The sequence below is a fragment of the Furipterus horrens genome, unplaced genomic scaffold, assembly GCF_987537825.1.
Source record: "Furipterus horrens unplaced genomic scaffold, mFurHor1.1.pri manual_scaffold_6, whole genome shotgun sequence".
NCBI classification, from domain to species: Eukaryota; Metazoa; Chordata; class Mammalia; order Chiroptera; family Furipteridae; genus Furipterus; species Furipterus horrens.
In genome coordinates this window covers 150,030,095-150,043,413 of record NW_028327176.1, presented here as the reverse complement: position 1 = coordinate 150,043,413, position 13,319 = coordinate 150,030,095, and the positions used below count along the sequence as shown (strand labels likewise).

At 41.5% G+C, this 13,319-nt stretch overlaps 1 protein-coding gene across 1 annotated transcript in view; it reads left to right on the top strand.

Moving 5' to 3' along the window:
* The window catches only part of PPIL6 (peptidylprolyl isomerase like 6), a 33,358-nt gene that overhangs the window by 7,524 nt on the left and 12,515 nt on the right, over positions 1–13,319 (top strand). The window contains exons 4-6 of the mRNA XM_090279744.1: positions 1,565–1,627; positions 1,736–1,883; positions 6,730–6,786. Coding sequence (XP_090135870.1) covers positions 1,565–1,627; positions 1,736–1,883; positions 6,730–6,786 — 268 coding nt within the window. The remainder of the gene's footprint in view (positions 1–1,564; positions 1,628–1,735; positions 1,884–6,729; positions 6,787–13,319) is intronic.

The window sequence follows — 13,319 nt, the reverse complement described above, 5'->3', positions numbered from 1 at the left end:
CCAAATGGGAAAGGTGTTCAGCTGTTAAGTAGGAAGAAAACCCAAATAAATCCATTAAAGAAAGGTCGAACTTACCATCCATTCTGAATTAAGGAGCTAGACTTTATCGAGAAGGAAGCCAAGCCAACAGAACTTTCATAAAACATATGACATAAACTCTGCTTATTTTGAAAAACTTTTAGGGGTGTGCAGAAACAGCCATTTGGAAAGCTGCTGTAGTGACATGCGCTAGAGATAACGATGGCTTGAATTAATTAGTGGCAGCGAGGAGAGGGGACCTAGGTGTTTTTTCCCCCCAAATGGTAGATTTTTCTTGCTGAGTAAAACCCAGGGACTTGTTTACTTCTGGGTTGGATTGATATGCTACATAATTATGTTTGTGTGTTTGGCTGCTAGGTGACATTATCTTGTGCTGCATTTATTTGCTCTCTTTTCATTAGAATTTTCTTAATTACTGCTCTTGACAACCCCATAAAGATAAGATGTTGTACAAGGAATCATGATTTTCAGTAGATCCTCTTTTTCCTCCTAAGCCTGTGAAGTTTACAATATTATGCCTTTTATTGTCAAGTTATACTCTTTTATAGTTAAGAAATTATAGTATAGAAGCTGAGAGGTACAAATTAATTATAATTAGTATGGATGCCAGGATGCACAATACTATTTCAGTTGTTTAATTAAAAAAGGAAAGGTTAGAGTGACATAAAATTAATGATAGAGATACACTTAAGTGATATCTCTAGGTTCTTAAGAAATAGGGCAGGGCAAATTGTGTACCTGGTTAAATCAGGTGGCATTTTTACGTGTGAGAATGGTGTCTTAGATTCGAAATGTATTCTGTTAGATGTGCTCAGCCCCCTAAACGAATGCTACTGTGATAGAGGCTAGCGCTTTCATTGTGGACGCCTGTTTGTAAGGCTAGACAAGGTCTCACAAATGTTACTTGTCTGTGCCAGAAAGAATGTCCCTTGAAAACAAGAGCTGGGGGCATCTGAGAACATGAGGACACAATTGCACAGCATCAAAAGCACAGCATGTCTCTTCCCAGCCCCTGGAATCACACCTGCTGTGGGTTTAGCGGCCTTATTTTCCCACTCAGAAAGGCTGGCCTGATTCTGGTTAGCTAATCTGAGCCGTCTCTGAAAATCCAGAGCACACGGTAACCAAATCCATGGCGCTCTCATTGGCTCTTTTCCCAAAATTACTCTGGGAAGAAAAGAATTCCCAGTCTCCTTTCCCAAAGGGACTGACTGATGTTCCTTTCCACACCTAGTTTGTGATGTAGTGGGTATCTAGGCCATGTGTTCTCAGGCTTGGTGACAGGCTAATGTTACTCAAAGCTTTGCTGCTGAAGGGTTTTAAAAAGTGTATCATTTAGGTTGTAAAGATTTGATATAATAAAGTGAAACAAAATTCTTTGTCATTCTTTTAACTGCTACATCCTCCACTGTTAATGCTGTTGACATCTTATCAATAAAAACATTATTGTTTTATTTTGGGGTATTTTTAAAATTTTCTTCCAATACATTGACCTGCATTATCTTTTTCTCCTGAATTTTAATAGCATGATTTTGTGTTCTTGGATGTTTCTATTGATTTTTCCCCAATTGGAAGACTGATTTTTGAGGTAAGAGGGTTTTTTGTGCTTGTTTTAGTAAGTCGGGGTTAGTGGGGATCTGTAACTGTCAAAATGTTAAGTATTTAACCTTTGAAACCTTTAATCTTTATTTTTTAGCTGTACAGTGATGCATGTCCCAAAACATGTAAGAATTTTCAGGTCTTATGCACAGGAAAAGCAGGGTTTTCTCGAAGTGGCATCAGGCTACATTATGCAGGTTCGGTTTTTCATCGGATAGTACAGAATGGTTGGATACAAGGAGGAGGTGAGTTTTAAATCCTAAATACAATTCAATTGCAACATCAAATCGGAATGTCCAAAATTTTATCTACCTTTGTGAAATGTATATAGAATTAGATGTATTGAATATTAGATGTTCTGTGTATTTAAAGGATGTTTCATATGGCAAAATGATGAGTTAAGATAGTCATACTCTTTAAAAATTCCCTAATTACTAAACAAATCTAAAGTATGTTACTAGGAATATTCTAAAATAAAAATCATATAATAAAGTAGGATAACATATTTTTAATCAAATGTAGTTTAAAATGCTAACCTAAATAAGACTATCTAGAAAATATAATGCTTTTAAGAAATATACTAAAGGTGGGAATTTGAAAATAGGATAAATGGAAAACAATTTATTTCTTACCAAAGGTGTTACATTGTTACAACTGAAAAGTAAGATCTAGAGCAGCAATTTTCAACCTTTTTCATCTCATGGCACACATAAACTAATTACTGAAATTCTTTGGAACACCAAAAAATGTAATTTTGGCCAATCTCTCTCTCTCTCGCTCGCTCGCTCGCTCGCTCGCTCACACACACACAAACACACACACAAAGGCATAATTTTGATTCATTCACACTGGATGGCTATCTGTTGTCTTAGCTGTTGTGATTTTTTATTTGACAATCTAAGGGAAAAGAGGTCAGTGCCCCTGACTAAATAAGCAAGTATTGCATGTTTTAAAAACTATTGCAGCACACTGGTTGAAAATCGCTGACCTAGAGCATTTTGGTTTCATTTTTGCTGTCTTTTCAGGTCAGTATTTTGGGTTTTACACAGACTAGGTACCTAGTTAACAGCATAAAATTAAATTTGGGAGGCCTTTTGGGAAATATCCCATAGAGAGCAATCAGTCAACCTTTTAAAAATAATTGACTTAGGAAAAAACAAAACTCATAGACACAGAGAACGGTATGGTGATTACCAGAGGGAAATGGGAGGGGGGAGGGTAGAAGAGGGTAAAGGAGGAATAAAGGGTGATAGACGGAGATTTGACTTGAGGTGGTGAACACACAGTACAATATATAGATAGTGTATTATAAAATTGTACACCTGAAACCTATGTAATTTTATTAACCAATGTACCCCACTAAATTCAATTTTAAAAATAGAAAAAAGAAAGACTGAAGGTGAAAGAATAAAAAATATATATAACATGTAAATACAAAATGGAAAAAAAGTTGGCTTAGTGTGGAAGGAGATTTGCTTGAACTTGATGAAATATGCAGAGGTTTAAAATAATAATGTTTAATTATTTCTCTACAATCTGGAACACTCTGAGGTTGATGAGGCAAAAAATGTAGATTTAATCTTGAGTATGTTGTATATAAATCAGCTATTTTCTCCTCAGGTTCACCAAAATGATATCACATCACTAGATCACCAATACTGTTGTCTAATCTCATTATTTTTCCACCTAATTTATATGCTACATATTTTCCTATGTCAGTATATATAAACATAAATCTGTAGGGTCTTCCTAATTTTCATCATATTGCTATACCGATTTAATTAATTCACCATTGGTGAATTTAGATTGTTTTAAATTTTTTTGTTAGTATCAAGCAGTCCTCAAGGGGCTCAGTATCCTGATACTTAGTTCAATGTTGAACCTTACATGCTATGCTCCCAGTTCCTATGTTCTTTTTTGTCTTGGTTTTGGTTTTTGGTTAGCCCTCCCTGCCCCTACCCCCAGAGCAAGATTTGGAAAAAGTGGGTCATGTTATTTGTTTATTTATTTGAAGTAAAATTTCTAAATACTAATAGTAAAGCATACAGATCTTTTTAAAAAATTTTATTGATTGATTTTACAGAGAGAGAGAGAAACATGGATTTGTTGTTCCATTTATTTATGTATTCATTGGTTGATTCTTCTACGTACCCTGACCGGGGATCGAACCTGCAACCTTGGTGTATTGGGAGGACGCTCTGACCAACTGAGCTACCTGGCCAGGACTGGATCTTGGGTCATGTATTCAAAGTAATGAAGCAGCAATGTTAAGAACAGTTTGGGGAAAAATCTGATTACTAGATTCAAATCCAAACTGTTATGTACAAGTTGTTTCATGTTGAGTAAGTCACTTAGCATCTCTGAATTGGTACCTTAATTATAAAATGGGGATAATTATAATATCACAGGATGTGGTGGGGATTCAATGGCTTGGTATATTGAAAGTGCCAAGATTTGTAAACCTTCTCCCTTGAGATGTCAGATTCCCAGAGGGCTGTGTGTCGAATTTTATAGTATGGGAGCTAAATGTGGTTTTGTGTTATGTGTTAGGATGCTTCCAGGCATCATTGCTTGCCATCTGGGACTAATAGGCCCTACATAGTCTTCACTCCCCACCCCGCCCCACCCGCCCCTCTCCTCTCACATCTCCCTCTCATTCACGGTGCTCCACACACTGAGCTCCTTGATATTTCTGAAGCACATCAAGCATACATGTGCCTTGAGATTTTTTGTTGTTTCCTTTGCCTGGGACACACTCTACCCAGCTAGTCCTCCAGATATCGCCTTGCTACACCCCTGATCTGTTTCTGTTTTTGCCCGGAGTTCATCTCAGCAAGGACTTACATGACCACCCTATTTAACACTGCCACCATCCTCCCCACACACCGCTCCTTAACTCCTTCCCTGCTACTTTCTTGTCCCCTTATCCTGCTTTATTATTTCTTCTTCTTTTTTTTCACCCCACTGGGCATACTATTCTGTATTTCTCAGTTAATTTATTGTCTGTTTCTCTTCACTAGAATGTAAGTTCCATGAGGGCAGATATTTTTATCTATTTCATTCACTGTTGTATCCCAGGTTCAAGGATAGTGCCTGGCATATAACAGGTGCTTTAAAAGTATTTGTCGAGCCCTGGCAGGGTGGCTCAGTTGGTTGGAGCATCATCCCATACACCAAAAGGTTGCAGGTTCAATCCCCAGTTGGGCTGCATACAGGAGGCTACTGATCAATGTTTCTCTCTCTCCCACTTCCTATCTCTCTAAAAAAAATGAATTAAAAATTATGTTGAAAGAATGGATAAACAAATGAATGAATGAACAAGCAGATAGTTAAATGGGAAACATACATTCTATTAATTTCTAAAGTACAAAGTTAAGATATCAAGTCATCAAGCCACTTTGGTAGGATTCTCTATCTGTGGTTCGCACAACTTCTACCATCTTGAGAAGGATCTCTTTAAGATACAGTTTAATACGTCTTATCATCATCATCACCACAGTAATCATAATGATGGTGAAGGTGGTGAGGATAATGAAAGGATGCATTCTACAAGCACATGATGCTGCATAGTATTATAATAACAGCCACTAATGAACATGCATGATGCTCTGCCAGGGACTGCACTAAGTGCTCTACCTACATGATCATTTAATCCTCAGAACTACTTGGGAGGCACTTACCGTTATCTATGTCTATATAGATGAGGAAAGAGATTTGGAAAAAGGTAACCAACATTAAGATTTAAATCAAAATCGTCTGACTTTAAAGGTTACTTTTAATTTGTTTTCAGATGTATAGAAGTAATATGAAATATACAAGGCTGGATTCAAGGGGGTCTGTTACAGTCACAAAAAGTATTAAATACTGCTAGGTGTCAACATAAAAAATTCACCCGAGAGATCTAAAAGCAAAGGGCAAAAGTAATGGTGTTTGCTGAACAGACAGACAGAGCAAAGGAGTGTCACTGGTGTTTAAGTGTTAGTAGGGGAGGAGAACCATCTGGACAGATTTGTCTGAGCAAAGCAAACGTTAGGATCTGAAGGAATAGGTGCTGGGGGACCCTTGTTCCCACAGTTAGCCTTCAGCCATTGCAGCATGCTCCTGTGAGCTGCTGAGGGCTCTGAGTGAATCAATGGGAGAGGATCGAACAAAGAGGGGTTGGAGACTTGAGGTTTATCAATTAACTTCTGAACCAGCTTTGTGAATAGTATAATTTAAATGCTACATGCCCTGTCCTGCATAAATTCTCTCCACATGCTTGCTGTTGCATCAGCTATCTTTAAACTAGCACAGATACTTTACAGATAAATTGTTCATACTGAGTTAAAATGGCACAGCCTTTCATTAGATATTTACTGCACACTGCATTCAAGGAGGGTGGACTAGAGAGCTGAGGAAGTAAAGAGGTACGGGGGAGACTGGAGGCACAGAAGTCAGACCTCAGAGACCTCTAGTTTCATTAGGATTAGCTTTGCTTCCCTTTAAGCTGTGGGTAGATTAACCAACAGTTGGAGGAGTTTTATAGTAGGAGCATTGCCTGACCCAAAATATGTATATCATGCAAAGCAGGTCACATAAATATCTTTTAAAAAACTCATTATACCACAAAGGAACTTCATTTCCAAAATACTGGGGTTCCAAGGAATGAAAATTTGAACATTAATTATTTTTAAAGCATCTATTCTTATTCTTGCTCTAAAAAGGTCTTACAGTTTCTATTTTATCCTCTGAGTTTAATCTTTTTATTTTTCTGAAAAGCAAGATGGACTATGTAATAACTTGTGAAGCAGAATTTATATGAATACCTTTTTAAAAAGCAGTATCAAATTATAATTTAATACTTCACCATTTCAAAGTTTTGCATGATAATTTAACTTACCTCCAAGAATTACTAGGGAAAAAAATAGGCTCTTGAATGTAAAAGTGCTTATAAAATGCAAGTGAAAACATTATAGTAATATTTTCATGGTATAGAACTTACTGTACTCATTGGTATAAGGAAATGATAATTTAAAGCATTTTTCCACTACCAGTATTGTACTTTCCTTTTTAGTTTCAAAATTCTAATGTTTATTTATTGTTATTTTGCAGATATAGTGGCTGGAAAAGGAGATGGTGGAGAGTCGATTTATGGACCAACATTTGAAGGTATGTATCTTTAAATTTTATCAGTTGATTATTCAAATTTAACAGAACAAGGCAATTCACAGCTTCAAATAAGATAGTGTTTGGGGTAGCATTCTAAAAGTGGGAATTAAAAATGGCACCCCAGTCTAATCTAGAACAGTTTTGTGTACATATTTTTTCACTTTCCTAAATATATTACTTCTTTAGCATAAATTCCTAGAATTGGAATTGTAGAGCCAAAGGGAATTGATATTTTTAAAGCTTGTAATTTGCCATTCTCAGAATTGGCACCTTGATTATCCTCCTATTTAGGCTGTCTGGGATCCTGGGAAGATAGTAGTGTTGGTGGCATAGTTTATTAATTTTTAAAAATCCCAACATAAAAACAGACAAAAGAATTAGATAGAAAAAATGAAAACCCATGGATAACATTTACAACAAAACTAGGTGACAAGCTAAGTGACATGAATTCCAAAGTACAAACAGATGAGGACAGACTGCCAATGACCACAGTCTGCCAACAGCCATAAAATCTGTGTTAGAGGAAGCAGGGCATTTGAGGAGCCTGAGAATAACAGAACCCCAAAATACTCAATAGCTGGTGTATGCCTGGAGGTTTGACATGACTGGAGCAGTCTAACCTCTGTGAACTCCTGAAACTGACCTGAAATGGCTCTCTTCTAGGACAGGCTCACATTGAGGAGGTATGGCTGGGAATGGAATTGAAATTATGCAGGATATAGGGACAACAGTGAGAAAGAAGGAATGGGAACAGAACTAGGAAATCTCAAAGAGCAAGCTGCCATATTGTTGAACACCGTATGAAAACAGCCCAAAAGGGAACATCATGAAGTTAGAAAAGCTACTTTCCTCCTAAAACCACACCTGCTTCCAAATGTTTAGGAAAACTAATTTTAATAAAAATGAGCAGCAAAAAGTTTCATGGTTATTAAAAGAAAAAATGGAATAAGGAACAGAGTAGCATCACTACAGATAATGAAAGCACACTACAAAGACATGCTCACAAACAAGATCAAAACTGACAATTTCAAAATGAGCCAAGACATTCACAAAATGATACAAGACAGGAAAGAAGTCATACATCAGAATTAGAAAACTCAGCATGAGGTTACAGAGCTGAGGAAGGAATTAACAATAAAAGAAAATTGCCAAAAAAAAAAGTTTAAAAATAAACAAACTAGAAGGAACACAAGACCAAATAAACACAATAGATATGTGTCTTAAAAGTGGTAGAACGTAGAAGGAGGAAGTTGTGGATTTTTAAAGACTTTATTTATTTATTTTTAGAGATGGGGAAGGGAGGGGTACAGGGAGAGAAACATCGACATGAGAGAGAAACATGAATGGGTTGCCATTTGCACATGCCGCAACCAGGGACCGAAGCCATAACCTAGGCATGTGCCCTGACTGGGAATCAAACTCATGGCCTTTTGGTTTGCGGGATGCTGCCCAATCCACTGAGCCACACCAGCCAGGGCAGAAGGAGGAAGTTTTTAAAAACCAAAAAGAGATGAAGTAAGATAAAAGGATTTATAAGAAAGTGACAACTATTAAAGAGAGAGAAGACCCAATATATGACTAACGATCCCTAAGGAATTAAACCAATACAAGGCAATGGAACAAATACTGAGAACTATAACTGAAGAAAACTTTCCTAAAGTAAAAAAGGATTTGAAACTATACTTTGTTTTGGGTGGTGGTTACACTATACACAACTGTCAAAATACATCAAATTAAACATCTAAGATATATGCATTTTACTGTATGTTTACACCTTAAGTAAAAATATATGTATAAAAACTTGAAACTACTTATCTTTCAAGCACACTACTACTTGAAAGTACTAAACCAGAGCAACAAACACCAAGACATATTTTAATAACATGACTGGACATTAAGGAAAAGGAAAAAATTTCTTTAGGCAGCTAGGCAAAAAGAGCAAGTGATTTACAGGGGAAAGAAAAGTAGATTATCATCACATTCTTTGACATCTTATTCTTATGGCAGAAGAAAATGGGGTAATACATTCATGATGCTCAAAGAAAGGAAATGTGAGCTATGGAGTTGATGTCCAGCCAAGCTGAATCTGAATTTTAAAGGGCACACAGAGTCAACAACATGTAAAACTCTAGGGAATAGTGCTGCCATGAGCCCTTTCTGAGTAGTGACTGTAAATGAATTTCACAGAACCAAAGTACAAGAGAGACCTTGATATAAGGGCTGGTGGTGGACATTAGCTGTATAGTGACTTGTAAAAGTAATATTTAAAAAAAGGTGAGAGTATGATATGTAATACTTATATACTTAGCCTAACTATTTAAAAATGAAAGAAAATGGGGAGAATACGTGTAAAAAACTTAAAACTATTTTCAGTTATACTGGTGATGGTGTTAATATTATTCTGAGATTATTGTATAAGTAATGGAAAAGGTAAGTAATTAAGGGATATTCTAATTTCATTATTTCCTACATCCTTGAGAATCATGATTTTCACTGTGGAAGGAAGGAGGGACAGATGAAATATTATAGAGGCCAATAAGTAAATTAGTTCATAGTCCTGAGTTTAAATGGGAAATACCCCTTTAAACCCAAGAAGTTTCTTCTCTCTATATATATAGCTGTATCCACTGAATTGGTCTACAAGCAACAACCAAGCCAGTAGTAATACACACTCGTAGCATTTACACTGTTGTTCTGAAATGTCATTTCTCACTTATAGTAGGGCTTCTGGGAGAAATGTCAGAATCCCATTCTGAGGCAAGACACTACAAAATGACAGCAAGAGTGCTATGAAATTTACTAGGGTCACGTCAAAGGCCTCAGGGGACAATTTGAAGAGATTCTCACTAGCCAAAGATGGAGTAATTTGAATAGTAGTTGCAATGATGGAAACAAACACATTTTAAATCCCTAAGTTCATATTCGTCGTCGGCAGCCGTCCGTCTCGAGAGACGATGGCGTAGCTTCTTGAGAATTTATCTGCACCGCCGAGAATGGCTGTGCAGTCCGACTCGGGAGTGACAATCCCTGCCGCACTTGTTACAGGTGAAGGCAGATGGCTGTTGTTGCTGCTGTTGACGCTGCTTCCACCTCGATCTTTTCTGGACTGCCTCCTCATTGCGCGCAGCCTCTGCACGTGACGTACCTTGCCTGACCGCGAGCCTCCAGGCTAGGCGGTCGTCTGCTTGAACTTCCCATGTGTTGAGATTGATGGAGCATTGTGTCATGTCCTTTTTGCAGATGTCTTTGAACCGCAGTTTTGGGCGCCCTGTCATCCTCTTGCCTTCTGCTAGCTCGCCGTAGAGGAGGTCTTTGGGGATATGGCCTGCATCCATTCTTTTGACATGGCCGAGCCACCTGAGGCGTCTCTCACTAAGAACTGCATGCAAACTGCTCATGTTGGCTCGCTTCAGCACCTCGGTGTTGGGGACCTTATCCTGCCAGGCGACATGCAGGACGCGTCGCAGGCACCTCATGTGGAAGCTGTTGAGTTTCCTTTCGTGCCTTGCGTAGGTGGTCCACGTCTCGCTGCCGTAGAGGAGAGTGCTGAGTACGCAGGCTTGGTAGATGCGCAGTCTGGTTTTCTCAGTGAGGCTGGAATTGTTCCACGCTCGCCGGTTCAGTCTGGCCATAACTGTGGCTGCCCTGGCGATTCTCCGGTTGACCTCCAAGTCGACTGACAGAGAGCTCGAGATGGTGGACCCGAGGTAAGTGAAGTCGTTGACAACCTCCAGGGTGTATCCGTCGATGGTGATGCATGGGGGAGTCCCCGTGCCTTGAGCCATAACATTCGTCTTCGTCAGGCTGATGGCTAGTCCGAACTCCTTGCATGCCTGAGAAAGGCAAGTGACTAGCTGCTGGAGTCCCTCTTCGGAGTGTGATGTCAAAGCTGCGTCGTCGGCGAAGAGCATCTCACGGATGAGCACCTCTTTGACTTTGTTCTTGGCTCGTAGACGGGCCAGGCTGTAGAGCTTGCCATCGGATCTGGTGTGAATGAAGACACCCTCGCTGCAGTCCTTAAAGGCGTATTGGAGGAGCATGGAGAAGAAGATTCCGAACAGCGTAGGCGCGAGGACGCAGCCCTGCTTTACTCCGCTGCTGACTGGGAAGGCCTCAGAGGTTGCGCCGTTGTAGGACACCGTGCTGTGCATGTTGTCGTGAAAGGACATGACCACAGCAAGCAGATGTGGTGGACAGCCAATCTTCCGTAGCAAGCTGAAGAGACCGCTTCGACTGACCAGATCAAACGCCTTCGTAAGGTCGATAAAGGCGAGGTAGAGTGGTTTATGCTGCTCGTGACACTTCTCCTGCAGCTGACGTAGGGAGAAGATCATGTCCACTGTTGATCGGCCAGCTCTGAAGCCACACTGGGACTCTGGGTAGACGCGGGAAGCAAGGGTCTGCAGGCGGGCAAGAGCGACCCGGGCGAATACTTTGCCGACGACGCTGAGGAGAGAGATGCCCTGGTAGTTGTTGCAGTCGCTGCGGTCTCCTTTGTTCTTGTACATGGTGATAATGTTGGCATCTCTCATATCCTGGGGGATGTAACCCTCCTTCCAGCAGAGACAGAGTAGATGGTGGAGCGGCTGTAGCAGGACTGGTTTCCCGCTCTTTAGGATTTCTGGAGGGATTCCGTCGCTTCCTGGTGCTTTCCCGCAAGCGAGGCGGTCGATGGCTTTGCTGAGCTCTGCCGCAGTAGGTGGGGTGTCTAGCTCCTCCATGACTGGTAGGTCTGGGATGGCGTTAAGAGCAGTGTCTGTTACGGTGTTCCTCGTCGCGTACAGCTCGAGGTAGTGCTCGGTCCACCGCCGCATTTGCTGTTCCTGGTCAGTGATGACCTCACCTGTCTTGGACTTAAGGGGGGCGATCTTGGAGGGGATTGGGCCTGTTGCCTTCTTGATACCCTCATACATTCCTCGTGCGTTGCCTATATCGGCGGCTTCCTGAATGCTTCTGCACAGGTTTAGCCAATAGGTGTTGGCACAGTGGCGGGCGGTCTTCTGGACTTTGTTCCTGGCAGCCCGTAGAGCTTGAAGTGTACTGGGAGTGGGCGTGGCCTTGTAAGCCAGTAGGGCCTTCCTCTTAGCCTCGATCACGGGTTCCATTTCTTCCCAGTGAGCCTCGTACCAGTCAGCGTTCTTCCGCTCTTTCTTCCCGTAAGCAATAATGGCGGAGTTGTATATGGCGTCGCGGAGATGTGGCCAATTGGATTCGATAATGTCATCTGCCGCCATTCCCTCGCCGAGTGCATCTTCCATCCTGTTGATGAATTGCTGGGTCTTAACTGGGTTGCTGGCACAACTGGTGTTGATGCGTGGGCGACCCTTCATCTTGGAGTGGTGCAACCTCTTCGGCATTATGCGCACCTTGCTTACCACGAGGGCATGGTCCGTGTCGCAGTCTGCACTGTGGTAGCTGCGGGTGAGGAGGGTGCTGCCAATATCCGTTCTTCTGGTGATGACGAGGTCAAGCTGGTGCCAATGGCGGGAGCGGGGGTGCCTCCATGACACCTGGTGGATCTCTTTGCACTTGAAGAATGTGTTTGTCACGCACAGGCCGTGGTGACACGAAAGCTCAAGCAGTCGCTGACCATTCTCATTGATCTTTCCTCTCCCAAAGTTTCCGAGGCAGGTGGGCCAGGCCATGTGGTCGGCTCCTACTCTTGCGTTGAAGTCTCCAAGGAGATAGAGAGCATTACTTCTGGGGATCTTGGATAACGCTTCGTCCAGTGCATGGTAGAACTGTTCTTTCTCTTCGATGGTGGCGCAGAGGGTTGGGGCGTACGCGCTAAGAATGCTGACTGGGCCGAAAGTTGTTGACAATCGGAGGGTAAGTAATCTCTCTGTGCCTCCTGTGGGTGGCTCTATGGAGTTAACAAGCGTGTTATTCACAGCAAACCCAACACCGTGCCGTCTTGGTTGGTCCGGAGACTTCCCTTGCCAGTAGAAGGTGTAGTTGGTTTCTCTGATAGTTCCGTTGTCGGCCAACCGGGTCTCCTGTAGAGCCGCAATGTCGATGTTTAGTCGTGCCAGTTCCCTATCGATGACAGCGGTTTTCCTGGCACTATTGATCCACAGAAGGTCTGCAGTAAGTCCGGGGCACATGGTCCTGATGTTCCAGCTAGCGAGGCGAAGAGCTGGAGGCTTCTTTCTTGTTGTTTGCTTGGAATTAACTGGTGCGGGTGTTTTGTGGCCCACTTTTCGAGAGGCGCCTCTCTGATCCCCACGCACCCAGTGGGGTAGGCGAGCCATGGCGAGACGGCACCTAATTGGCTGGGGCTGCCCAGCTTGAGGCGGGCGGTAGCTGTCCAGTGAGGTGCGATGACCTCTCCCACCGTCAGAGGAGACCCCTGGCGCTCGTTTCCTTCGCCAATCGGATGAGCTTATAACCGGTATCTGTCTCCTCCCGTGTTGAGTCGACATCTTGCGATGACGCTGGAGTGTCCTCTCCAGTGAAACTGAAGCTACAGAACCTGGACAGGGTTCATATTAATATTATATTATTAATAAAGCCTAATTGTTTAGAACTTGGTC